The following is a 26,852-nucleotide window of genomic DNA, read 5'->3' on the forward strand; positions in this document are numbered from 1 at the left end:
TACAGTTCGTCCCAAACCCTTCTTTCAGTCCGTCATAGTTGATCGAATTCTCTCTAACACATTAAGCTAGAAGTGATAAAAAAACGTGAGTCTGTGATTATTATACATAGAACTTAGAAAATTATTTATCGTAAAGCTAATTCTACTTACGGATGTATAATTAGTTGGAGTTTAGAATACGCTAAATAGATATCCAATCAATGATGCGCATAAATATAATTTGACGCAGAAGGTCTCGATCTTGACAGTATGTACTTTCACAACGCCAACTGATAAAATAATTGTCATTCCAGGTTATTATTATCAGATATTTTACAGTGAAAATTTAATTTTGTATTTATTGTCATAAAAATATTTTAAATATGCCGAGATATATCGAGAAAGAACAAAGACTAATATTAAAATTATTAAATTATTTTCAATTAGAAAAAGATGGATTACGATCCTGCAACTGTCAAATTTAACTAAAATGACATGCAATAATTCTTGACATTCTTAAAATCCTATATTATGTCAAAATTAGTGACGCACTGAAAGCAGGGTTTGGGACAGACTGTATGTACGTATTTATGTAAGTACGAGTTCATCCGTATGAAAAACCTGTGGAGTTTTAAAATGATAAAGGTGTTTGAATATTGGAGAGTTATTGAAACCATAAGATGACAGCCCCTTTTATTACAGGATCCTTTATTAAATTAAAAAATACTCTCTTTATACTATTTTTTATATACAATTTGTTACTTATATAGCTACACCTGGATTAAAAACAAAATAAGATCTTTGGAGAGAGTAAAACGTTGAATTTAATTATTAAATTGTTGTTTAACAATACTCATCTTTCAATGTGGAAGAACTATTAATTTGGGTATAGCTAGTTTAGCTGGCGCAAATAATGAAGAAATATAGTTGTTACTTATGAATATTATCGGTATAATGTAAAACAAGAATCATGAAGATTTGCTAATTGAGAATAATAATAATAATAAAATAATATTTAATCAATAAAACAGAACATACAACAAATTTTATTAATTAGATATATAATTATAAATGTAAGTGAGGTTAGGACCTAGACGTCTTTCTACACGTAACTTGACAAGTTGCGTCAAAATAAGGGATCTTTAAATAAAAGTTTTCTGTTCTGAATTTTAATTTAAATACAAGCGGGTATTTTAGTAAACTACAAAAATAAAGGAATCAATCGGCGCATGCGTATATGCCAAAATAAAGGTGCTTTTATTACAGGACGACACAAAAACCTCTTCAATAACTCCCTATTGTAGGAATACAATTATTTAAATTGTCGTCCTGAAGTTAGATTCAAAATACAGCTGGTAATAACAGTAGGTAATAAGTGAACAACAACTTTTTTGTAATCGCTATATCAATATATCGCTCCGAATAAGAACGCTTTGATGTTATATTTTCTCTACCCTTTTGTATGGGGTTGAAGCTTGGACACTTAAAAAATCCAACATTGAAAACCTCGAAGCATTCGAAATGTAGTATTACCGACGTATTTTGAAAATATAATGGATAGATTGCAAAACAAACGAACAAGTTTTCGAACAACTGGGAAAACAATGCGAAGTTTTAAATTCCATAAAAATCAGGAAATTGAAATACTTGGGGCACATCATGAGAGGTGAAAAATACGAACTACTAAGGAATTTAATGCAGGGAAAAATCAAAGGCAGAAGAAGCGTAGGAAGACGTAAAATCTCGTGGCTACGCAATCTCCGTGAATGGTTTGGATGCAGTTCAATTGAACTATTCAGGAGCGTAACCAACAAAATTATAATTGCCAGAATCATTTCCAATCTCCGATAGGAGCGGAACTTGAAGAAGAATAAGTGAACACTACTTGAGTAATGTTTATATTGTGAAGGACAAACAAGATAGATGCTAATGAAGAAGAAAGGTAGTGATACAAATAAAAAAAAATTTCCGTGGGGGGTACGGGCTTCCTAAGAAGAATATCCCCACAGTATTCCTCGCCACCAGTGTTTCTCTTGTGCGGTCGCAGTTGCTAAATTTTGTGAAGCTAGCGCGACGGGACAAGCTAAGGACTACTTAGGAAGGTAAGCGTGTTTGGGGACAGGAGTTGGTACGCCCTGTCCCCACCTACGGTCATTTACCCCATGTGAGAGCAGCCAATTCCAGCTGCTTTGCCATATAACGTCATGGGAGAGGCGGCTGTATCGGTTATCTAGTTGCACCCATGAGTGTCGGTCTTACCGTCATGCATGCGTGTGACTACTGCTGGGAGGAGTAAACCTCATGAAAAAATCCGCAATCTTCAGGTGTTATGCGACTCGTGCCTATTGGATCAATGGCCTAACGTCAGATGGTCTCTAACGAAGCCCTCGGTGAAAATAGCATCTTCTTGTTGTATGGTAGTCTTGGCAAGATAAGGGCGCACTGCCTCACTGGATGGATATTTCGGCCCTACTCGTGGGATATATATGGATATGAATAAAGGAAATAATGTTGGAGGAGTGAGTGGCGTCTGTTCAGAAGAGGAGAGAAGAGTCGCCGGAGCATCCTCTTTTAATCTCAATAAGGTTGGGAGGGAGATGTCCCGGTTGAAGAAAGAGTTGGAAGAGGTGTTCAGGTTGATGAAAGTCACTGTCAACACCAAAATGGAAATTGAGTCTAGGTTAAAAAAATACCGACACCCTGTTCTGAAGGTTGGAGAGGGAGACTCTCTTTGGCCAGCAGACAGAAGCATAATTAAAGATAGGCTCCGGGGAAGTGCGTGGTTTCGACAGGGATGCAGACGGACGCGTCTTTTGTCGGGCGTAATAAAAGAAATGATGCAGGTGTGCAGGCTACAATGTCTGGTGACCTGCTGATGAATGAGAATAGGGCGAACGAAATTCGAAAGAGTTGGAATGGGTGTAAGGGTGCTGATGAGATCATGGATCTAGTCAATCAAGAAAGAATCAGACACCTGCTCGACGAAGCCAGACGTTACTCCGAAAGTGGGGCATAAAGAGACGTGTATTCTCCTATCGATATGGCAACTAATTTCGGTGCTGAGCTAAGAATTCTCTAGACCAATGTCACCCAGGCTTCTGCCGCTAAGCAGAGATACAATATTCTCGTGGCGGCGGAACCAAACCCCACGTGGGTCATAAATCGGGGCTGGTTTGTGGATGACGCTGGTGTTGCCGCCAGCAAAATATCATCCTATTTGCCTTCTTTCTTTTATCATTATTTTTTTATATGGTTATGACTATCATTAACAAATATTTAAAACTTCTTGTATATGTATCAAACGGGTTACTTCTGAGTACGTCCATTCAACTATTTAAGATACTATATTATATGTTAATTAGATCACATCTGGAATATTACCCTTTAGTGTAGTCTCCCTATTATCCGATTTATTTAAAATTGGCCGGTATTTATTAGGATGATATTTTGAAGATGCTAAATATTTCTACAATAAAGTGCCGTCGGATACAGTTCGACTTGATTTTATTATTTAAATTAGTTAACTCTAAAATTGACTGCCCTGACATGTTAGCCAAAATTAATCTTGCAGTTCCCAACCGCTAGATAAGCAAATTGTTTTTATTTATTGTACCAATGTGTAGAACAAATTACGCTTAGTACTCATTTTTATCTTAAAGGCAAAGAATTGCAAATAAATTTCATAAACCAATTTCTCCTACAGTTTAAATAAATTTCTTAAATAAATTCCTACTCCTACGTGGATTATTATCAGATATATACTTAGTTTTTAAGTTTGCTTTTATGAGTCCATAAGTTCTCTATTATTCAACCTGATTATGGATGAAATAATAACAAAAAAGGAACAACTAAAAACGGATACCAAATTGGAGAAAAACAACTTAAAATAACAAAATTTATGGTTATACCAGCAAATTTACTAAGATACAAATTGGAGCTGTAAGGTCAGATAATAGAACAAGTGATGGAGTTTAAATATTTAGACATCACATTATTTAGCTACGGAAAGATCGAAACGGAAGTGGAAGATCAAGTGAATAGAGGCAACAGAGCCGCAGGTGGCCTATATGAAACAATAAGGAGAAATAAAAATATCGAGAAAGAAATGACAGGCTAAATTTACAAAACTGTCATCAGACCAATAATGACGAAAGGATATTAGAAACAGCAGAGATAAAAGCACTTGGAAAAATTGATGGTAAAACACTATAGGACAGAGCTAGAAGTACAGATATACGACGTGGATGCAAGGTGAAGAACATCAAGGACTGGCTAAGAAATAGAAGAGTAGAATGGAACGATCATATAAGCCGAATGACAACAAATAGAGTAGTAAAGACGGCAAGAGACGGTTTCACAATAGGAAGACGATTAGTAGGAAGACCACAAAAACGATGGAACGACAACTTACTGGAGGCACATTAAAAAGCAGACAGAATCATGTCTACATAAAAATTTAAAAAATGAGAAGAAGCTGTTTATATTTACTTATATTATTTGTCTATATATTTTATATATTTGTCTATAATTTAGCTTATAAATATTTGTGTTGTTTTAAATCTTTAACTATAAACTGTAGGTTTTAAATTGTACCCATTTTGCAAAATGGGTTAGCCTGTAAATAAATAAATATGTTTTATTTGAGTCAATGAGTCAATTAATAGTCTTCAAAAAGCGTTTGCCTCCTGCAATCTAATGCTGACCGTAACGCCGAAGCGATCTGTGTGCATTTCTACAAACCCGACACCTAGAACGACGGCTCTCCACCCCCCATTCCTTTCATTGGTCGCCTCTTAGGACGGGCAGGGATATCTGGCTCCAGAAGTATTCTTATCTCTGGTTGCCGGACGGAGTATTTTTATCTCCACTTGTCCCTTGGTACAATGGATATATTCAGTAAGAAAGTCCACTATGGCTCAGCTGATTTCTGCTTGTTTTGCATAGCACATCCCTGTAAGTGAATAACGGCCCAATATATATTTTGCCATTTGCTTGTGAAGGTATACTTTCTTCGTAAGAGTTATGTTTCGTTTGTATCCAGGTTTTCCAGGTTTTTTGGTCACGGACGGTAGTTTTTGGCACTTCTTCAGCCGGCCCTATACCGAAATATTTTGTAGCTAATTCTCATCTGGTAAGTTATAAAACTGTTTCATTGCAATATATTCTTAAGTCTTGAGTCTAATATTAGCCCAAGGTACTTTACTTCATTAACCAAATTTGTATTTGTATTAATTATATTAAAAGAAAGTGATTCTTTAAATTAATTTTTAGGTAAATTTTATAATTTTGGACTTATAATAAGAACTTTATTTGGAGCCCAGTAATTACAGTTATAATTTCAGCATTCTATCTCTGACTGAAAGGACTGAGCCATTCAATTTGCTCTAATATGAGATGCCTAGTTCACATGCATAGCCCAGGATATGACATGTTCCGTTGCTGAGTTAATTTTTATTGTAATTATTTCATAGGAGGTATTATCGAATGCTCCTGTTTTAAAAACAACAAGTTGTATTAATATTATTTTAATCTTATGTGACAAAATGTACTTCTTGCCTACAAAATATTTCTCATAAGTGCCTTATAATGGTGTTGGGTTATAAACCACTGACGCCGGCGTGACGGCGCTTTTAAATAAAAATTGGTTCAAGCAAAAAGAATCGCACAAGTGTTTTTTCAAATTGCTAGCCAAATGTGCCGAATTCTCTCCTTATTAAATGTGTAGTATCGATCGATTATGCTTTATTTTTCACTAAGTACAACTCGATAAAACCAAACACATAAGGAATCATCACCGTTTAGTCTGCTTACTTATATCGAAGGAATATCTTTAACAGTCAATGGTCCTAAAATAGTTATTACTGTACTCGCTGAGAAAGGGAATTCAATAAGCCTTCCCTCAACAATAATTGGTGGAGATTACGGCAAAATTCCACCAGCTCGCTACGAGCATCAACCCAGCATCAACTCATAGTTTTAAAAAACGTACTTCATTCTCTGTACGCAATGTTGCCAGAGTCTCAGAGAAGAAATGCTATTTTTGAGTTATAAAGTAGAAACAACAAAATAGCACGCATCTTACCTTGATTCTTCAGCCCTTTTCATAAATTCAGTTTTTGGATTTGCAAATTGGTATATATTTGGCATAGTTGATCTAGTTGTGTAGTACAAATCTATTTTCTGCTTCGTTTTTTCCAAACTAAATTTATTAGTCCATATAAAAGAAGCGATGACGTGATCGCCTAAAATAAGAGAGACTAGTAAAAACTCAGATTAAAGACAACAGTAGAGGACGACAATATAAGTAAAAAAGGCTAAATTTAAATATATAAAAAACTTCAATAGGCAGGTATAACAAAATATACTTTTTGAGAGGGGGAAAAAATCTTAACTTGCCGTAATATAACGTAAGTTAGAAAAGTACCAAATTAGTGTTTAGGTTAATGTTTCTTGCATCTACACAATTTTTATAAAACTACTTACGCCGCCGCTGGCGTGTCCTGTGCTGCGATATAGTTTTTAATATGCAGGGTGTTGGTTTTAAGATGTGTTTGCTGTAAAAAGATTACTTAAGGAGACAATTCTTTCATTAATATATTAACAATAAGAGATGTTGTAATCATCGTTTAGTTTCCACTGCAATATAAATGTATTATCGATTTTATATAGCTGACTGAGAAACAGAAATATCGCTTTCTGTATCTGATGAGGAGTGAGGACTCAGTGATATTAAGTTGTAATTTTTTTTTAGTCTTGTAAATTTGGATTTTACGCCACGGTCTAAAATATGATATCATGTGTAAATAATAGAATATCTTTAAATTATGTTATATCCATTATGTAGTTTTCTATAATCAGGTTAGGGTATTTTAAGTTTAAGGCATTTTGTATGGCATCACAAATAACATTAAAATCAAGAGGAAATTTTGGGGACCTAGACTCATTTGATAAGGTTCAACATAAAAATCTTGTAGATATATTAAAAAGCAAAAATATTGACAGTCATGATATGAAAATTATATCTAATTTATATTAGAATCAAACTGCCAAGGTAAGAGTTGACAACCAGTACACCCAAAATATCAAAATACAGAGAGGAGTCCGCCAGGGTTGCGTGCTGTCCCCACTACTTTTCAATGTCTACAGTGAAGCGGTATTTCAAAAAGCGCTCTCAGACTCAATAGAAGGTATATCTATCAATGGAGAAGTTTTGAATAACTTAAGTTTTTCAGACGATACAGTAATAATGACGGATAACAATAATGATTTACAAAACGCAATGCAACGCCTTATTGAACGCTATCTTATTTATTTTAGGTTTCTGGATATAAACCGTTCAGTGACGTATCTGGACACGTTTACAGCTTCTCTAGCAGTTGTTGTGTGCTGCTTGAATCTTCTTTTTTTACTGTGACTTGTGTGACAATAATTATATTTTACCTAAAAAATTTGACGTTTCTATTTCCACTGCGGAAATCGTTCTAAAAAAAGATTATTAAATAATTTATTTGATTTATTCAACTAAATTATTTAATAATCTTTTTGGGAATGATTTCGCTAGTGGAAATCGAAACGTTTAATTTTTGGGAAAAATGTATAAAAAGTATAACAATCATATTGTCAATTAATATAAAGTTAAGGAGAAAAGAAAGGCAAGTAGGACATCAAAAAGTAAAGTGGAGGAAGTTAAAGGATACGGATTTGGCAAAACTCTTCAAGAGTAGAGTGCTGGAATAGTTTGTGGAAAAAGATACGGTAAATGGATAGTGGGAAGCCAACAGCACAGTTGTGGTACGAGTGGGGGAGGAAGTGCCAGAGAAACCATCTAGTAAAGGGTTTCCTAAGGACAAAGAAACTTGATGATGGAACGATGAACTGTAACAGAAGCTAAGGAAGAAGAAAGAGGCTAGAAAGTGGTATGAGAGGCCAAAGAGAGAAAGATAAGGATACATACAAGGTGACAAAGAGGGAAGCAAAGCGCGTTGTAACTACTGCTAAGTAAAGATTGTCTGCAAAGCTTTATGAAGAGTTGGAAACACCCGAGGGTATAAAAAGGTTATACAGCATTGCTAAAGCAAGGGACAAGCCATCAAATTACTTGACTGACCTTTCGACAGATTAAGAGTGCGGATGGAAGAGTATTAGGATCCGATGTTGAAATAAAGCAAAGATAGGTACTAGTACTTTAGAAAGTTGCTAAATGAAGAACACCAGAGGGAGAGACAGAGAATGCGGAACCCCAAATGAGAATGTAATAAACAGAATAACGAGAGATCAGGTTGTAGAGGCTTTAAATAATATGAAGAATGGTAAGGCAGGGGAACCTGATGGAATACCTGTAGAGGTTTGGAAGGCGAGGACGGAGTTGATGTGTTATGGATAAATGATGAGTAGGATATATGACGAAGAAAGGATACCTAACGCATGGAGGTAGAGCGTGATGGTATCACTGTATAAACATAAACGGGGCATTCAGGGCTGTAAAAACTATAAATTGATAAAGTTAATATTACAGGCAATACAAATTTGAGGGGGAGAAAAATTTCATGAAGACATACAACTAAATTTACTTTGTTTTTTATTAAATAATTTAAAAAAATAAAAAACATATATTTTGCATATGAAACGTTTCTTATACATTTTAGAGAAAAATGGTTCAAATAAAAATGCTGTAGATCATAAAATGTTCTTCAATTTTGAGAGTTTCTAAATTAAAATACTTAAACAGTTGACCGAGAAAATTGCATAAAATATAACCTTGTTTTTGCATAATGGCATGTAATATAACTACTCAAAATTATGACAGGTAATCAGTTATTTTAAAGTATGCTAAATCTAAAGTATGCTAAAATTTTATAAGGTATTTAATTTGTTTATTTGGAAGAGTGATTATTTAAACAACTGTACTTGTCCAAATAGTCACACTAGAGGTATTTTGTAAAATCGATTCTTTAAGGCTTCGTTTTTAAGTATATCATAAAAAAACTTGGATATTTTATTAAAATTGTTATTAAAAAACAGTTTGGAAAAGAGGTAACTTTTTACATCATAAAAATTTATAACTTTTATATTTAATATAACAAAAAAGCGAGAAGTTGCAGCGTTGAAGAAGAAGAAGAAGTTGGCCCTCCCCATCTCTTTTTCAATACGGTATTTTACGAGTACCTACACTTTAACGATTTACAATTTTTACTCCTTTACTGTAAATGCCATCTATAAGTTAAATAATAAAATTTAGATCTTCATTTATAATCTGTTCAATTTTCTGCTCTTAATGAAACAATGGAAATATGATTTTAAGAAAAGTATGCTACTTTGTTTTTTGTTGGTCATAAAAGGTTTTTTTTGAAAGTGTGTTTTTTCACCAACTTTTCATTGATCCTACTTACAAGAATGTGACATAAAATATGTCAAGGGTAAAAAAATTATTATAAAAAGTTATTATAAATGTTTATAAGTTTAAAAGTTAGCCCTTTCTTTAAACTGTTTTTAATAGCAGTTTTAATAAAATGTTGAATTTTTTTTAATATATATACCTTAAAAATAAATCCTCAAACAATCGAAAAAGAAACAAAGCAAAATCAGCTGTACGTCTTTAAAAATGTTTCATCAGCTACCCCTTATATACCTTTTACAACCTTCAAATGTCTGTATAAGATTTTTACATGAAATTAATGATTTTTCACAAATAGACTGGTCTATCATGGTTATTAAGCTGTAAGAATAAACATACAAAAATCAACGAGCAAAGAATATAAAAAACAAGAACTTCTATCAATCTAAATCAACAAAGAGAGAAAATCATCATTGAAAGAAATATCGAATGAAGAAGGGGATCGAGAAGACAACAAAATTTTTGGTTTTAGAATATATTATTATAGTACCTACTGCATTTTCAGTACAGCATTTTATGTCTGATAATATATGTATTCACTTAATACGAAAGCTTAAAATGTTGAGCGTCTTATTTTCTTAATTTCGTCCTTCAGGACAGTTTGATCATAGTTGATTTGAATAAATTTACTCTTATTTTTGTGGTGTTTAATTTCCTAAACAATATCATTAGCATAATTAAACATCAAGGTTGCGGCACTACAATATATTTTCCTAATTATATATTATTTATTTTTAGATTTATTTGGTCATTTTATTCAAATCCGTTTGATTTATATATCTCAAAACTAGTTATTTAAATTTACAATTAGTGATATCAAACGTTGTTATTTGGAATTTACTGCATTAAAGACGATATTAAATTTAAAAAAGAATGATCTAATATCTACTATAAATTTATAAAAATTTTATAATTATACATTACAGCGAAGCCAATAAAAACAAACGAACGGAAATGAAGATCTCTACATATTGATAAATTTAAATTATTAGTTTTATTTCTACTCCTGTCGTCAGAGACGAAAATGACACTGAATCTCTAAAAATTATACAAACAAGCTGAATTCTGCTAAGAATGGGACCTCAAAAAATGTGCAAAAATGTTTACCACTTTTACCCCCGGCTTCCCCTTAAAATCCCCGCCGTGGGAAGGGGGACGGAAAAATTCAATTTACCAAAAATGTGTACGCCGTAGAAAAAAATGTTTCAAATAAAAAATACGGCTGAGATAATTTTGAATAAAATTAATTTCTATTTGCACTTTTTATGTAGAATGAACTTTTGTCTCGGAAACCACGCTTGAAGCGACCTTTGATTCGGAATGTCAGTCACGCGCGTTAAATCAATTTTAAATAAAATTTGTATTAATTCAACAGTAAAAATTCGATATCTCTTGACCAGAGTGTCTCATCAAAAATAAAAATGTATTTTAAAGGTGTTTCCAATTTTTGAATGATTTACTAGGAATTTGTACACCGTAGAAAAAAATGTTAAATAAAAAATGTAGCTGAGATAATTTTAAATGAAAACCTTAATTAGCACTTTTTATGCGGAATGAACCGTTCTCTCCACAACATCGTTTGAAACGACCGGCGATTTTGAGTGTCAGTTACGCGCAAGAAATCAATTTTAAATAAAATTTGTATCAACTTGACGGTAAAAATTTGATATCTTTTGAGCAGAGTGCTCTCCCAACAAAAATCAAAATGTTTTTTAAAGGAGAAGAGCGCAGCTTTCGTATGCAATTTTTATATTTTGTCGCAAATGAAGTTAGTTGTTATAGGGTGTTAAATAAATTAACGTTGCGTGATTTTTCCAATTTTTTACAATTCTTATGAGATCAATAAAATTTATCACCCCTAGTTGACCGTTTGTAGTGAAATTTTCATTAATAGAGCCTAATCTTCACAACACATTACATCGAATTTCGATGTTGAGTGTTGGCAACAAATATTGAGCATTTGAAATATGACTAAAATGCTCAGAATTTAAACTTTTACAGTAGAAACGATCACATGTCATGGGAAATACCTTTAACAAGATAGTATTATGTAAAATTTGTAGCTGAAGTTGTGAAGTTTCAAAAAACGAACGCAATTTTAAACATTTTAGATCGTTTGTAATGTGATGATAGTTTAAATTTAATATTTTTTAGACACATGCCCAATGCCTCACATTTTTTGCCAAAGCTCAACACCAAAATTTCATGCTATAGGTTTTGAAGTTTAGGCTCTAGCAATGGAAATTACATAGGATCGGTCAACGAAAGTGATACATTTTATTGATCTCATAAAAATCATAAGAAATGGCAAAAATCGCAAAACATTTATTTATTTAACGCCTTTATAAAAACTGACTTTTGAAAGCTGCACTATTTGCCTTTAAAAGGCATTTTGATTTTTGACTATAAATTACTTCGATTAAAAGATATCGAATGTTTCCGTCAGAATGATACTAATTTTATTTAAAATGATTTGATTTCGTGTGCGTAACTGACATTTAAAATCGCTTGTCGCTTCAAGCGTTGTTTCTGAGAGAACAGTTAATTCTACACAAAAAGTACTGCTTTTTTTCCATTTTTTTCCTTTCTACGAGGGGGTGCTTTAGCGGAAAACCGGGAGATCAAAGTCGTAGATTTTTTGCATCTTTTTTGGAACCCAAAATTGATATTCCCAGCAAAATTTAACTTGTTTGTTAGAAATTCAGAAGCATTTTTGTCCCTGATGACTGAAATGTATATATAGATATTACAAAGATGCGTTTTTTTGCAAAAAGACAGGTGCACTCGGGGCAAAACTAGAAAAAAATGAGTTCGAACACGAAATAAAAGCCCTATTACAATTTGGAAAAATATGGTTAGTACTATTAGAGGTATATATTGCAATTGAAATAATTGAAAAATATCAATTACCCTATATTTGTCCGCTATTGAATGTAGGCCTCCATTAGACTTTTTCTATCTTGGACTTCTTGCATTCTATTCGTGGTAATGCGTTGTATGTCATCCGTCCTTCTAGTCGGTAGTCGTCCGCTGCTTAGATATGCCTTTTGTCTTAGCATTCCAGAATCTTTCTAGAGCATCTGTCATTTGCTAGTCTGACAACATATCCGGCCTACTTCATTTGGCCATGTCTATTCTTTTAACTGCATCCGTAACTGCAGCCCTTAAATATAGAATTTCTATTTCTTCTTTGGTACTTTACCTTTGATAGTAATGCCGAATATTGAGCTGTTCAACGCGTGTTGTGTGACTCTTACTTTAATTATTGTTTTTTCGTAACAGTTAGTGTTTTTGCACCATATGTGAGAATGAGCATGATAATGAGAACACATTGGCTAAAAACCTTGTTTTTAAACAGACTATAACATTGGACTAATGTGTTAAAGGCAGCTTATGTGAGGCCTATCCTTCTTTGTATTTCAGTTGTCTGATTATCTCAGCCTAAGCGTTTCACTTGGGTTGATCATAGATTTAGTTTTTAAGTGTTAATTTTAAGACTATTTTTGAAGCTTCATAGTGTGTTTTTAGAATTTTTGGGGCTTTATCAACGCTTTCAGATATTAAGGAGATGTCATCGGTAAATCTTAGGTGGTTCAAATTATATCCAGTGGCTCACCTAGACTTTTCCTGGGGGAGGGGTTGGTTGGGCGCCAAATTTTTTTTAAGGTTTTAGTTTAAGTTAAAGTATTAAAGATAGCAGTGCCAAAGATTAAGATATCTGTTATCCTACCTACCAACTAAAACCACACTCTCCTACTTGTGCGCAGTTGAATGACGCACGTACCGTACTCCGAAAGTGGGATGACCGCTGAGAGGCTGACAACATTTTTAGAATACTCCCTTCTCTTATCTAGGTCTTATCTCTATCGTTGGTTCAATGTTCCTCTTCTTCTGCTACTTCTGAACACTATTTCATCCCTCCTTACTTACCGTCATCTCCACGATCATCTCTCTTACAGTCACAGGGTTAATACCTATTTTTCTATACATTCTGTTTCTCCCCACTGTACACCTATTATTACACTTCAGCCTTGCGTAAGTAACAATGTCGGAATATTCGCAGTATAGCCATTTATCTTTACCTGTCTTTCTAAACCTATGAAGATACGCCCTAAAACAGATAATCTACCCAGTCCCTTAGACTCGGGATCAGCATCTTGGTCCACTGGGCAACATCTTTCGTGTTGTTTTGTCATCTTCTGTGTTCTTCTTGCCATCTTTTCATTAATATTTCCCTTTCTGTTTTTTATTGGTGTTGTCAAATGCTCTCTTCTCTCATAAAGTTGCCTCCTTTCTACTAGTAACACATGCAGAGGAACAGAGCCCGTGATGTCCACAATCCGCAGATACAGTCCTGTAGGCGCATACTACCCGCAACAGACTCGTTCTGTCTACTTTCATCATGAGCCTAATATTAGGTATCTATATCTAAATATAATGAAAAATTTGTATTTATACAATAATTACTGTATTATACATATTTAAAGTGGTAATTTAATTACTAAATTAGCGTTTTGGATTTTTTGTATTGTATGTGAAAGAAAAGTTACATTTTCCTAATAGTCTTTATACGTTTTTTGCTTTATATGCCCGAGGGGGGTTAACCCCCAAACCACCCTCCTGGGTGCGCCACAGATCCTATCTTTTTATGTGAATTTCCATAAAATCATTTTTTTTTTTTTCATTCGCTTGAACATATATATTCACAGAGCACAGCTCTAAACAATTTTGGAGAGATAGTATTACCCGGTTTAATAATAAGTTCTCTGAATCTGAACTTTTTAGGGCCTTTATAAAGTCGAACACAAGCACAAACTGTACCTAATTTGTGAATACTTTAAATCAAGGTAATATAGCGGTAGTCAACGTGGCATCCTGCTAATGCTCAAAGCATTTTGTGATTATCTATAATATCAAATGCCTTTTCGTAGTCTAAGAATATAAGAAAGATAGGTTTGTTGTACTCTCTGCACTTTTGTATAAGCGTTTTAATAACTTGTAGATGGCCATTTTGATCAACATCTCAAGCGGAATCCAGCCTGTTCGCAAGGTTGATAACTATAATTTGTTCAGAAGCCGTTTTATTGTTATCTTCATGGATAGTTTGTATGCATGGTAGAGCTAATTAATAGGTCTGTAGTTCTTTTTATCTCCTATGTCACATTGAAGCATGTTCAATGTATCTTACATATATATATATATATATATATATATATATATATATATATATATATATATATATATATATATATATATCCATTCTGTCTCTTTGCATAGTTCTTCTTCATCTGTAAATTATTCAGTTTGGTCTTTTTTATTGCTCTCCTCAATTGGTTTTATTTTATTTTGAATTATTTCAACTTGTATGTGAAGCCCTTTACTAGTGACCTCTTATTTTTCTCTTAATTGTTTTTTATTCATAGAAGCATTATAAAATGCCTGCTCATTTTAACTGCGGGCTTGATTATCGTTAAACAATACCTGGTTTTGTTGAACTAGCACCGCTTTGTTCGAAATAGGCTGCTGCACATATCCATCAATATTCTGATCATCATTAGCACAAATACTTAATGATTTAACAAATATTTATCAAATAAGAATTAACTATTTACTCAGAATAACAAGTCGAAAACCTGGTATATATTTTTTTTACTCCATTGACTGAACTTTATCGCTAATTGTGTAGCATTTTTGTTTCACCCCGTATATAACAAAACGGTAAAAAATATTCTTAATCTTTTTGCGTCTCTAGGATTGGTAATATAAACATTTTCGGGATTGTTTATAATAATTATAATTCCTCTTTCGATTAATCTTGATTCCGCCTAGATATTTACGCTGGAAATAAACAATAATTTTTCCGCTGATGCGGGGAAGAGAACGATTTTGTTGAAATTGAAGTCAGGACGAATTTGTTATCAGAAATTTGTAAATGTAGGAGTCAAAGAGAACTAATTGGTGTCCGAACGAAAAAACAGTCTTTTCGGTTATAGTTTCAAAAACCGGCAAATTATCACGTAATCCGATGAGTTTTGGTTAAAAGGAGGTCACTTAATCTCGAACTCCTATTTTACAGTATTTGTAAAGTGAGATTATGACCGATTTGTTGCTGTATTTTGTGTCAAAGGATCTGATAACAGCGTTTCTGAGGGCTTAGTGGCCTACATGGTTTTAAGTAAAAATAAGCAGCCGAGTGTTAAAGAATAATATAGTTATCATTCAGGATAACCTGAGCCCAGTTTTGGTGTTTGTCAGCCTCTATTTTGTGTCTCCCATGGGTTGAATCCAGATCGTTGAAGTTTGTGTGGGACAATGCTTTTTGTATCTAATTCCAAGGTAACAAACTTTTGTAATAATTTAAAAGGAAATAATTAGCCAGTGAACAAGGTAGTTTTGTTTTTTTTTCTAAATAAACATTTTTCGTTAATATACTAAGATTTGCTTTTATTACAAATTAAAAAGTTTATAAATAAATATAGGTTTCATGGATAAGCTAATTGTCATATTTTAGTTTTCTTTTAAATAAGATTAACCTTGATGTGGGGATGTCTGCGGGAGATAGTCTGGTCAAATCCGTATATGCGCACAGATAGTAAAATTAGAATCTACAAGACTTGCATACCACCGATCATGACATATGGTATAGAAGTGCGCGAAGATACCAACAAAACGAAACAGATGCTAAGGATTGCCAAGATGAAAACCCTAAGAACAATAGTGTGCAAAACAAGAAGAGACAGGGTGAGAAACACAAACGTTAGAGAGCAGTGCAAAATTCAAGATACTGTAAGATGGGGAAGGCAGCGTAAATGGATGAGGTACAGTCATGTAAGACGAATGGATGAGAATAGACTCCCAAAAATTGCCCTAGAAAACAACCCGCCCGGTTCAAGACCTCCAGGAAGACCACCTAAAAGATGGAGGGATAGTTGGCAATCTACCTCACAGAAAATTAACCAGAGGCAGCTTCAGAATTAAACAGATCGAAAGATCTCCAAGAAGTAGAAGAAGAAGAATAAGAAGAAGAAGAACCTTAATAATTAATGAATAATTCAGAAAAGTTTGAAATTTAATTTCGACATATGACAGTGAGTATATCCTGTTCTGTCATTTGGTTTTAAAGTCTGTTTTGTTAGAAGATTCAATGTAACAATTGTTGATAAACATAGTTTAAATTCTGTTTTGTTACAAAAGTTAAACTCAATGTAAAGTTTGTTGATAAATTTGGATATTTTTATTTGCAATAGCTGTTTATGTGAAATAAAAATAAATATGTAATATTTCTTTTTAAACCAGGAGTTTAAAATTATTTCTAAATAAAAGATATTCACCCTTAAAATCTTTTACGATAGAAAATCCTTTCTAAGTACCAAGAGGATTCTCTTAAACGGCGTCCTATTTTAAATAGTTTAGGAATCTTCTTGTGTAGTGTTGCCCAGCACATCTCTGTAAGTATTTTTTTTATTTCTTTTTTGTAGTTAGTCTTCATAGTCCTCCCCAAATAAAGAAATCCTTATCCACGGCTCAGCTCTCCAACGAAAACACAAATGGCCGTTCGCAAACGTTTCTATTTATTTGCTTACCCTATCTCAAAGAGCCAACACGACCGGGACTAAAATAAAACGAATTTCATACTGACATATTAATGTGATATACAGACGACTCTAAAACTCATTAAGAAGTTGGAGCTAGAGTATGAAGGGAAACTAAGGCTGAGCCTTAGTGAAAGCCGAAGTAATTACTTCACTCTCTCCCAAGCAGAAATTTATGCTATAGAGATGTGTCTGCAGGAACTGATTAAGCGGAACTGCAGGGACAGATCTATAAAACTTCGAATAGCCTGACGGCATTAGACACTGAAATCTAATCAGATTGAATTCAAGTTAATTGCGGACCCACTTGCCATGGGAGCGGCAGAAAAAGCGTTCATACGCGCAGAACCCCTGTTTGACATAGCAAGAAGCACTGCCAAAAGAACGATATCAAACTTGATGAAATGGATGAAACTGGTAGAAACAAATGGGTCTTAAACATTCGAAGGATTTTATACACGAACAATCGAAGAAGAGATCCAAAGATCTACTAGATATAGAAAGGACTGATTTGCGAATTATCGTAGATGAGAGAAACTGGGTCAAAATTAAAAAGATCTCAAATGCAGATTCTGGCAGGCTAAACGAGAAGACTCTCATTCACTTCTATTTCGGCCTGCGACAGTCCAAACCCCACCCAGGTGCTACTTACTCGTTTTAAAATTCTGTTGCGAGTTTCCTCTCCTCTCATTCTTTTGAAGAGAGCAGCTTCCTGATAAATTTATTGATCCGTGTCCACCACCACTCATCCCTCATAATTTTCTACACTATTTCTTTTACGGACTCAAACATTCTGCAGTTACACTCTCTTTCGTCCACCTAACGCTCACATTGCAACAACGTGTGTGTCACAGTATCCGAGAGACCACAGTAAAAGCACTAATCAGAGTGAGCCCTCCTAAACCTGAAAAGGGAGCTGCAGAAGCAGCCATGGCCTGTGAGCATTTGCGTCAGATAATAATCCAGCTGCCTATGCCCAAGGCCCACCCAGCTTCGAAGGTTCGGGATTAGTGACTTCCTCCACTCCGCCACATCACGTGTTACCTCTCACTCTTGCTGCCACTGACCGATTGAAACTAATCTCTTGGTCAGTCTTATCTCATTCATCTCTCGCTCTTCAATGTTCCGCCCCCTATGACTATAAATCCTGGCCCTTTCACCTACCAGCACATGTAAAGGTACACAGTCGGTGATCACCCATAGAGCAGCAGCTGACACAATGTTGTAGGCACACGCTACCCGCAGCAGACTAGTTCTGTCCACGCGTACCATGGGCCTCTTGTGATTTGGTATTTCTACCGCCTCACTCCAGACTGGGGCCACGTAGAGAACGACAGACTGCATAACACCGTGATGCGTCCTTCTCTTTTCGGATTTGGGTCCACCGATATTACACATTATCCTCCCCAACACAGCAATTCTCTGAATAGCTCTGCGGGTCACCCCCCTCAAATGTTCCCCCCAACTCCCATCCTGGTGAAGAGTAACTCCCAGATACTTGATGTACTTTTTGGGCGTCACTCTCGTGTTCCCGCGAACTCAAATTCAACCCTATATCTCTTTCTGTAGACTTTGAGTACTACAGCTTCCGTCTTATCCTCCGCGAGAGAAAAATCATGCTTGTTCATCCAAGCCTCAACAAGGACACACGCACGCGTGATCCGAAGCAAGAGTTTCTCCCTGTCCCGTGCCGCCACCAGCATAGCAAGGTAGTCCGCGAATGCGAAGGAGGTAACACCCTCCCCATATTGGCAGTTTAAGAACCCGTCATATGAAAGATTCCACAGCGTCGGACCCAGGACGGATTCCAGCTGGACCCTAGCCGTTACATCCACCATCACACCATTTTTCACCACAATCTTCCTCTCGGAAAGATATTCAGCGATCACATTTCTTAGATACCAGGACAGTTTCTTGCTTTTAAATAGCTCATTACGTGACCCCACTGTAATGTATTAAGTATATTTCGGACGTCAAAGGGAATCAGGATGATCCATCGATGATCAGCCCCAATTCCTCGTGCCGCCCGAAGCACACCGGTCACCGTATCCACTGTACTTTTATCCTGGCAGAAACCATATTGTCTCGGAGACAGCCTCCAGACATCATAATCATCACCTCCTCGATACGTACTAGTAGCATTCTCTCATACAACTTTCCGATACAAGGAAGAAGAGAAGTAGGACGATATTTCCCTACCTTGAATTTAGGTAGAAGCACGAGCTTCGAGATTTTCCAGGAATCCAGAAACGTCTGCGCGGCAAGAAGAGCATTCATATGCTTCAGCAGCCACGTGGGCTCCAAACAGCCAGACATACAACCGCCTCAGGAGGGACACCATCTAGATCTGAAGCCCTGCTAGACATAATGGAAGTCACCGCCACATCCAGTTCATCCAAAGTAAAGCGAATCACACGCTTAGCCTCGACGTCTCTCCGCACACAATGCCACCGTCCTTGTAGAAACAGTTCGGTGACTATCTTCAGCTTCTGATCCAATGGCATGTCATACGGAGTACAGGTGTCGAAATGCTTCATTGCGATCTTTCCCTTGCGATGCCGTTCACTCCAGATGTCCTCATCCAGCTTGTCACACAGTCCCCTCCAGTGCCTCTTCTTCTCGGCTCAAATCCTCCTATTCAACTCCTTCTTTTTCGCACGGTAAGACGTATGTACACGTTCCACCTCTTACACACTCCGACGTATTCTCGCCCTTGTCAAGTGCCGGCGAATAGCCACGCAGTCTCTTCTCAGTTGTTCTATCTCGACACACCACCAGTAAGGCATTCTACCCGTATACTCAGTCCCAATTTTACTCATATGCACCTCATATACTCATATATCCTCATCGAGGCCTTCCACCGAAGGTGTAAGACGTCGAGCCCCATGTACCTCCCATCTAATTCTCTTATCATATACACCCCAGATAAGACGATGGATCACTTTATGTACAACTGCCCAGGGTTGGATAGGATAAGGCTCAATACATTTAAGCATTATCAACTCGAGTCCTACGACTTCGCAGAAGTGTAACCAAAAGTCATACTTTATTAAAACGTTTGTACTGAAAGGACAACTTTAACCTAGAGATAAACCACAATAGACCTCTTAAGTAGAGAGGAAGCGTGGTTAAGCGTCCACTTATTATATTGAACCTAACCTAACCTAAAGTGCATTAAAATAATGCATATCCATAAAATAATATCCAATTATTATCGGAATTTATAACTTTAACAATGTACCATTACAAACCACCATCTACGAAAGCACTTTGATAATAAAATATTTTTGCTTTTATTATCGAAATTTAGATTTACCTATTTAAATTTATCAAGTAACACTCAAAATTGCTGTAAGTCTTAAGCGATGTCAAGGTGGATAGAGAAAAATCAAAATTAGCGAACAAATATCTAACAATAGAAATAACCATCAAGAAGTCTGACATGTTTGCGTATTATTGTCATCTATGTTATTTAATTTGAACTTGGAACTTCAAAAAGACCTAGAATTGAATAGTTATAACATCAAAAAAAATGCTGTCTAAATATTTACTTTTTTTTAGTCACTATTTAATCAGATACACTGATGCTATTGTTCCTAGAACAGATTTAACCATTGTAAAAACGTTTTAAATTAATTGGTAAATACTTGTGAAAATTTCGAAACGAAAACAATATTAAAAAGATCAAAGCTATAACCATCCAAAGAAAACAAAACATCTTATTTTATCGTGACTTACAGCTAAGATGAAAGCTAAGAACATTTTAAGTATAGTCTTATTGAGAAGTGACTCAGGCTCCGAAAATAATGACTCTAATCCGTATGGAGTTCTTTAGGTACAACAAGTAGTAACCACATACCTACCTAACAACAAGAATATTTTTCTGGAACCAATAGTAACTGACAAGTTACAAGAAAAGAAATTTACAGGCAGAAACAGCCTGTGAATTGAATGCTGTGGTTGAATAACATCAAAAACTGGTCATAACTACTAAAAACAGCTGAGAGTTTGCAGTTGTCGGCACTAAATCCATTAGTAGAGATAGCATATCAATAAGTGGATACAGTACTTGAAGAAGAAAAAATTTAATAGTGCATTTACAAATAAATTTATATTAAAGAGACAGTTAGTTTTTTACAAAATTATTTTCCTATATTTATTCTCATATAGTTATTGGACATATTTCTAATGACTTCAATAATAAAGAAGAATCGATAAAATTTCCTATGAAAAAGAACTATAATAACTCCCCTTCCTAGACGATTTAATTTCAAAAGAGGATTCTGGATATAAAATCCAAGTATACAGAAAACCTAAACACACCAGCAAGTATTTAATTTACAAATCAAACCAGAAATTTGTCAAGTAAATAATGATTCTCGTTTGGCAATTATAAATAACCAATTTTTGAGATAACTAATACATTTTTCAGATACTTGGATTTGTCACAGTCCCGAATATGGTATTTTTTTGCTTATTTTTGTGTACTATACTGTGTACTGTGTACAATAAAGTCGTCCCAAAAACTCTCAAAGTACCGAAAACACCGTTTAAAGTCATTTATATTTTTAAAATATAGGTATATTATATATCTGAATTGGTAATAATAAAGATTTTACTATGATAGTTTTTTTTTGAAAAATGATTCAAAACAAATTATTGCAAATATATTTTTTTAAATATTTGCAATAAAAAACAAAAAATATATCAGTAGAAAAATTGTCAATAATTCGAATAAGGACTTTTAAATACTTACTCGGAATTTCCGGTAGATGGGGTTGAGTCTTCAACCACTCTTTAATCAACTTAACATCTTCTTCCAGGTCCTTATTGGTTTTTCCGAAATGCGACAGCATTAACGCTTTTCTTTCCTCTACATTCATTTTTCACGTCCAAAATACACTAAACAACTCACTTCGTATAAAATATTTTTAATTAGTACAATACAACCTTGAACGTGATAATTCGACTGTTGAGACTCCTTTCAGTGGCAGGTCGTAATCGTTATGCTTGCTGCTTTATGTTCCAACCCCACCGATATTTTTAACGAACGGGTTTTAATTAAATCACTTTGAAATTTAAAAAATGGAAATATCAAGATTTTCAATGTAAACTGTACTGTATAACATGTTTGAAGGTTCGAGTTCTTTATTACTTTGCAGAAATATTTTTTATTTAATATGTACCTATAGATGCCACCGAGTTTATTTTATATATGGCTGTTAACAGGAGCTGGAATTTATATAAAAGGAAAATTTGAATCGAGAGATGGTATGTAGTCTGTATTGTGATTGTTGGCTAAAACTAGGACTTTTTGTTTACATAAAAAATACTTTTGTTTTACGTAAAAGTTGCAGGTTTTTGAAACAAAATATTTTTTTTAATAAATATTGTCTTTTTTCTTCTTATATTGTATTTTTCATTATAACAAAATCTGTTATTTTTACCCAGTTATATTTAAAAACATTTAAAAACATGGTTATGGAGACATCGGATCATAATTATAGGTAAAGAAGAACGTAAACAAAGCAAACAGAATAACAACAAAATAATTTAGTAATACACATAAGTAGTAATAGTAATAGTAATAATAATTAGGATTTGGATAATTATGCATTTACATTTTCTAACTTACTTGCATATGTACCTCATTGCATATTTTCACAATTTATTTAGATAAATGCATATTGTCCAACAATAAAAAAAATAAAGAATATTTTTTGGATTTTAACATTATATTTATCTACTAAAGTGAAATCGGAAAAATTAGCCATTTTATACATTACCACCATGCAGGCGGAACTAGGAGATTTGTCAGGGAGGTCGAAGATCAGTTTGCCGCCCCCTCCGCTACACCAAAGAATAATAACTCTCTATGGGTTTTGACAAGAGCTGTGAGGGATGCCGATTGCCGATGCAGTACACAAGTTTACCTGTTATTTACAAGGTCATAGCTCTTGTCAAAATCGATTACCTACACACAAACACATATTAATCCATACATTACAAAAAAACTTTTATTTAAAAAATCCTGTATAAAAGGTATAGATATATTCTAAAAATTCGTTTTCATTCTAAAAATTCCTATTCGGCTTCTTTTAGACGGACATTTTGTCGTAGTCGTGTACGGCAACGATATCATGTATAGCAGTTAACATTGATTAAATGTAAACTTTCACACGACGCGATTTAAAATCGTAGTCGTACACGACTGTTATAGTACTCCGGCGGGATCACTGCGACGACACGATGTCGTGGTCGTGAACAACTGCAGTGGTACAAGCAAGTCCATTCTAGTTTTCACACTTGAAAAAAAAATCGTGATTTATTCTAAACAGTGGTAGTGAATTTAGATTTAAAAATATTTGTAAAATATTTAAATTAAAAAAAAATGGATATCGAAATTGATAACGAGCTTCTTATCAATCTAGTTGAACAGCGGCCGGTGTTATGGGATAAAACTTTAGAACAGTATAAAAACCGAAATAAGACATTACAGGGTTGGAAAGAAATTTGCACAATTTTAAAAGATGGATTTGATAAGATGTCAGAAAAAGAACAAAATGAAATTGGTAAGTAAAAATATTTCGCTTTATTTATTGCATTATAATGACTTAGCTTAGTAAACTTATATTTTTAAATGTTACCAAGGGACTGGTCCTTTCTAGGTCAAAAAATAATCTGCGAAAAGGTTTCTAATTTCATTTGCTGATAATCCTCCACGTACTGAATGACTATTAGGAACATCTCCAATACTTTCACCTATTGTCAAAGTATCTTGTGGATTATATCCATCTCTATCGCGTACGTAGTTATGAAGAACACAGCATGTTTTAACTATATCCACATCAAAATTCTGCGATACATTAAAAGGACGGTGAAAAATTCTCCATTTATTTGAAAGAATACCGAATGCACATTCCACGTACCTTCTGGCTCTAGTTAAACGGTAATTGAAAACTTTTTTTTGACTGATAAATTATGACCTCCAAATGGACGAAGTAAATTATCATCCAGCACAAAAGCTTCATCCCCTACAATTACATACAGTAAGTTTGATGCAAATCCTTCCAATGGTTCTGAAGTGGGAATAGCTAATTTATTATCTTTTAGTAGTCTCCAAAATGTTGTATTTTTAAACACAGTCGAATCACAATATTTTCCATACGATCCAATATCAACATAAGTAAATTTGTAATCTGAATCTACTATCGCCATTAAAATAACAGAGTAATAATGTTTATAATTAAAGTACATGGACCCAGTATGGGCTAGTTTAATCATCCGTATATGTTTCCCATCTACAGCTCCTATACAATGCGAAAAATTAGACCGTTTCTCAACCATATTTGCAATGATGAAGCTAGTACTGGCAGGGAGAGTATAAATATGAAAAGTTTTCGAAAATAGTTAGAGCTTAGTGCCTAATGTCTATGAGTATTTGAGTAAAACATTGTCTGAGGCGGAGCCAATAACTCGTTGTAAAAGTATGATAGGAGTATCGTGGTCCACTGTTTAGAGGATTGTCTGTCGAAAACAACGCTCGGGTGAGGATCAGGTCCCACAGACCTACGGTGTCAAAAACCAATTGAGTTTAATGAACCTAATAATTCAGAAATAATACGTACAGTTCATTATTTTTATATTAATAAATAAATTCCTACCCTAGACAAATTTTTATACAAATTGGAATTGACGTATTCCAAATACAAGAGAAATTCAGGGGTTGATAGGTTGATAGAGAAACCTTTAATCATTACACAGCGTCGCAATTATCTGCATAAAATGTCAGAGTTCCGCCAACAAACTGGAAAAATTTTTATTAAGACGAAACTTGAGTCAATGCCGGACATGCTGTTAAAAATATGTGTACTGACACTACTAGAACAAGTAGTAGGCAAGCATTTGTTGAAGTTCTTTCCCAAGGATTCCATGGGCCGACAGTTTAAGGACAGCGATTCATAGTGATCCATATTGGAAGTGACAGCGGCTTTCTAAAAAAAACATGTGTTTAGTTTTTTACAAAAAACCGGTGATTACCATGAGGACACGAATTCAGATCGTTTCAATATGTTTTGCAACGTGTTGAAAATAACTGCGTCATTGACATGGAGAATGCATCATACCATAGTCGCTGGAGTGAATAAATCCTCACTTTAAACAGCCGAAAGGCTAAAATAAAAAATGAAGCGGGAAAAAATATTTCGTACTATAAGAATGCATTTAGGGTATAGGTAGGGTAGGGTGTTTAATCAAACAACATCATCATATCGATTACGGGTGTTACTGTTTTAAGACTTCCACCATATCACTGCGAATTGAACATGATCGAGCCAATCTGGGCACAAACAAAGGGTTATGTGGCACGTCATGGTGTAACTTTTAAAATTAAGTTACACCAATAATTAAGACATGCGGAGTCTGCTAAATACTGCTACTGATGTTATTTTCCATGTATGGATGGAGGAAAAACGAATGTGGGAATTAGATGTTTATGTTGACACTATAATCGAACCCGTAGTCATTACATTAACATGCAATAACAGCAGTGATAGTGAGAGTAATGGTAATATTTATTAAATATACATATTAAGCTGTGAAAAATTAATAAAAAATGTAAGTATTAATATAAGCAAAAAATAATATATTATATTTTTACATTTATATATAAAAATTAATTATATATTAAGCTGTGAAAATTATTAAATGTAAGTAACCATTTTCTTGATGTTTGAAACGTTCTGAACGTTTGGCATTCCTTTCCTCAGGTAGCTTAGCTTCCTCCGTGGATGTGTTAGTTGTTTCTCTGGAAACCTCAGAGTCTTCTAACATTATTACAACAAATTGATCGCATTGCTCCTGTAGTGATCCTTTCCCAAGTTAACATACTTCTTTTCTAACTTGGCTGCACCGTACTGAAGACGACCAATAGTCAGAAATACGTATATACGGTTGCCTTCATTTGGACATAAATCATCAAAACATCTGGAAAATATTTTTCAAAATTTAAACCCAAAGTTAAGAAAGATCATCAATCAAATGTTATTTATAAAATAAATTGTAAAGACTGTAATTCAACATATATTGAGCAAACACACTAATACCTGAATAGAAAGGTTGTTGCACACAAACATAGTGTATAGACCAACGGATTAAATTCAACAGCCCTAGCCAAACATTTTCTAGAAAATAGCCATTCTTTTAATTTTGAAATTGTACAGATTTTGGAAAAAGAACAAAATTACAACAAAAATGCATATTGGAGATGATTCACATAAAAAAAGATCCAAAATCTATCAATAATAAGACTGGCATCAAAGATCTTTCCAATTTGTATCATAATTAAATAAATTAAGTTGGTTTTAAAATACACCATGACATATATTTAAGATAAGACCCTAAACCACTCCTGTTTTAAGATATCTGCCAGATGTCATTTATCAATGTCAGATACCAATTTTTTAATCCATGTTAAACTTCTAAAGAGTGTAAACATTAATTATATAATTGTATATCTAGTTGTATATCTTTTCGAAAGCTTAAGTATGAATAGTGCTGAGATGGGAATTACTATTAACGCTAAAAAAAACGAAGTACGTGCTAATTACAAAAAGACCACAAAATATACATCACCTATTGACAATCAATGGTAACGTGATAGAACAAGTAGAAAAATATCAGTGTTTGGGAACTTTGATCAATGAAACCAATGATCATACTGCAGAAATAAACAGGCGAATAGAGAATATGGAGATCAGACTATGTACCATTTGCTATAATATATTTTCAATACTATTATATGGAGCTAAGACTTGGACATTCAAAAAATGCAATTTAAAAAGAATCGAGGCTTTCGAACTCTGGTTATACCGCAGAGTATTAAAAAT

At 34.2% G+C, this 26,852-nt stretch overlaps 1 protein-coding gene across 1 annotated transcript in view; it reads right to left on the bottom strand.

The window, feature by feature from the left end:
* Positions 1–22,130, bottom strand: part of LOC140437002 (alpha-tocopherol transfer protein-like) — a 60,585-nt gene extending 38,455 nt beyond the window's left edge. The window contains exons 1-2 of the mRNA XM_072526215.1: positions 21,722–22,130; positions 6,062–6,221 (exon numbers count right to left, since the gene is read on the bottom strand). Of these exons, the coding sequence (XP_072382316.1) occupies positions 6,062–6,221; positions 21,722–21,848 (287 nt within the window). The 5' untranslated portion in view covers positions 21,849–22,130. The remainder of the gene's footprint in view (positions 1–6,061; positions 6,222–21,721) is intronic.
* Between the last annotated feature and the right edge of the window lie 4,722 nt (positions 22,131–26,852).

Source organism: Diabrotica undecimpunctata, chromosome 3 (genome assembly GCF_040954645.1).
Source record: "Diabrotica undecimpunctata isolate CICGRU chromosome 3, icDiaUnde3, whole genome shotgun sequence".
NCBI lineage: Eukaryota > Metazoa > Arthropoda > Insecta > Coleoptera > Chrysomelidae > Diabrotica > Diabrotica undecimpunctata.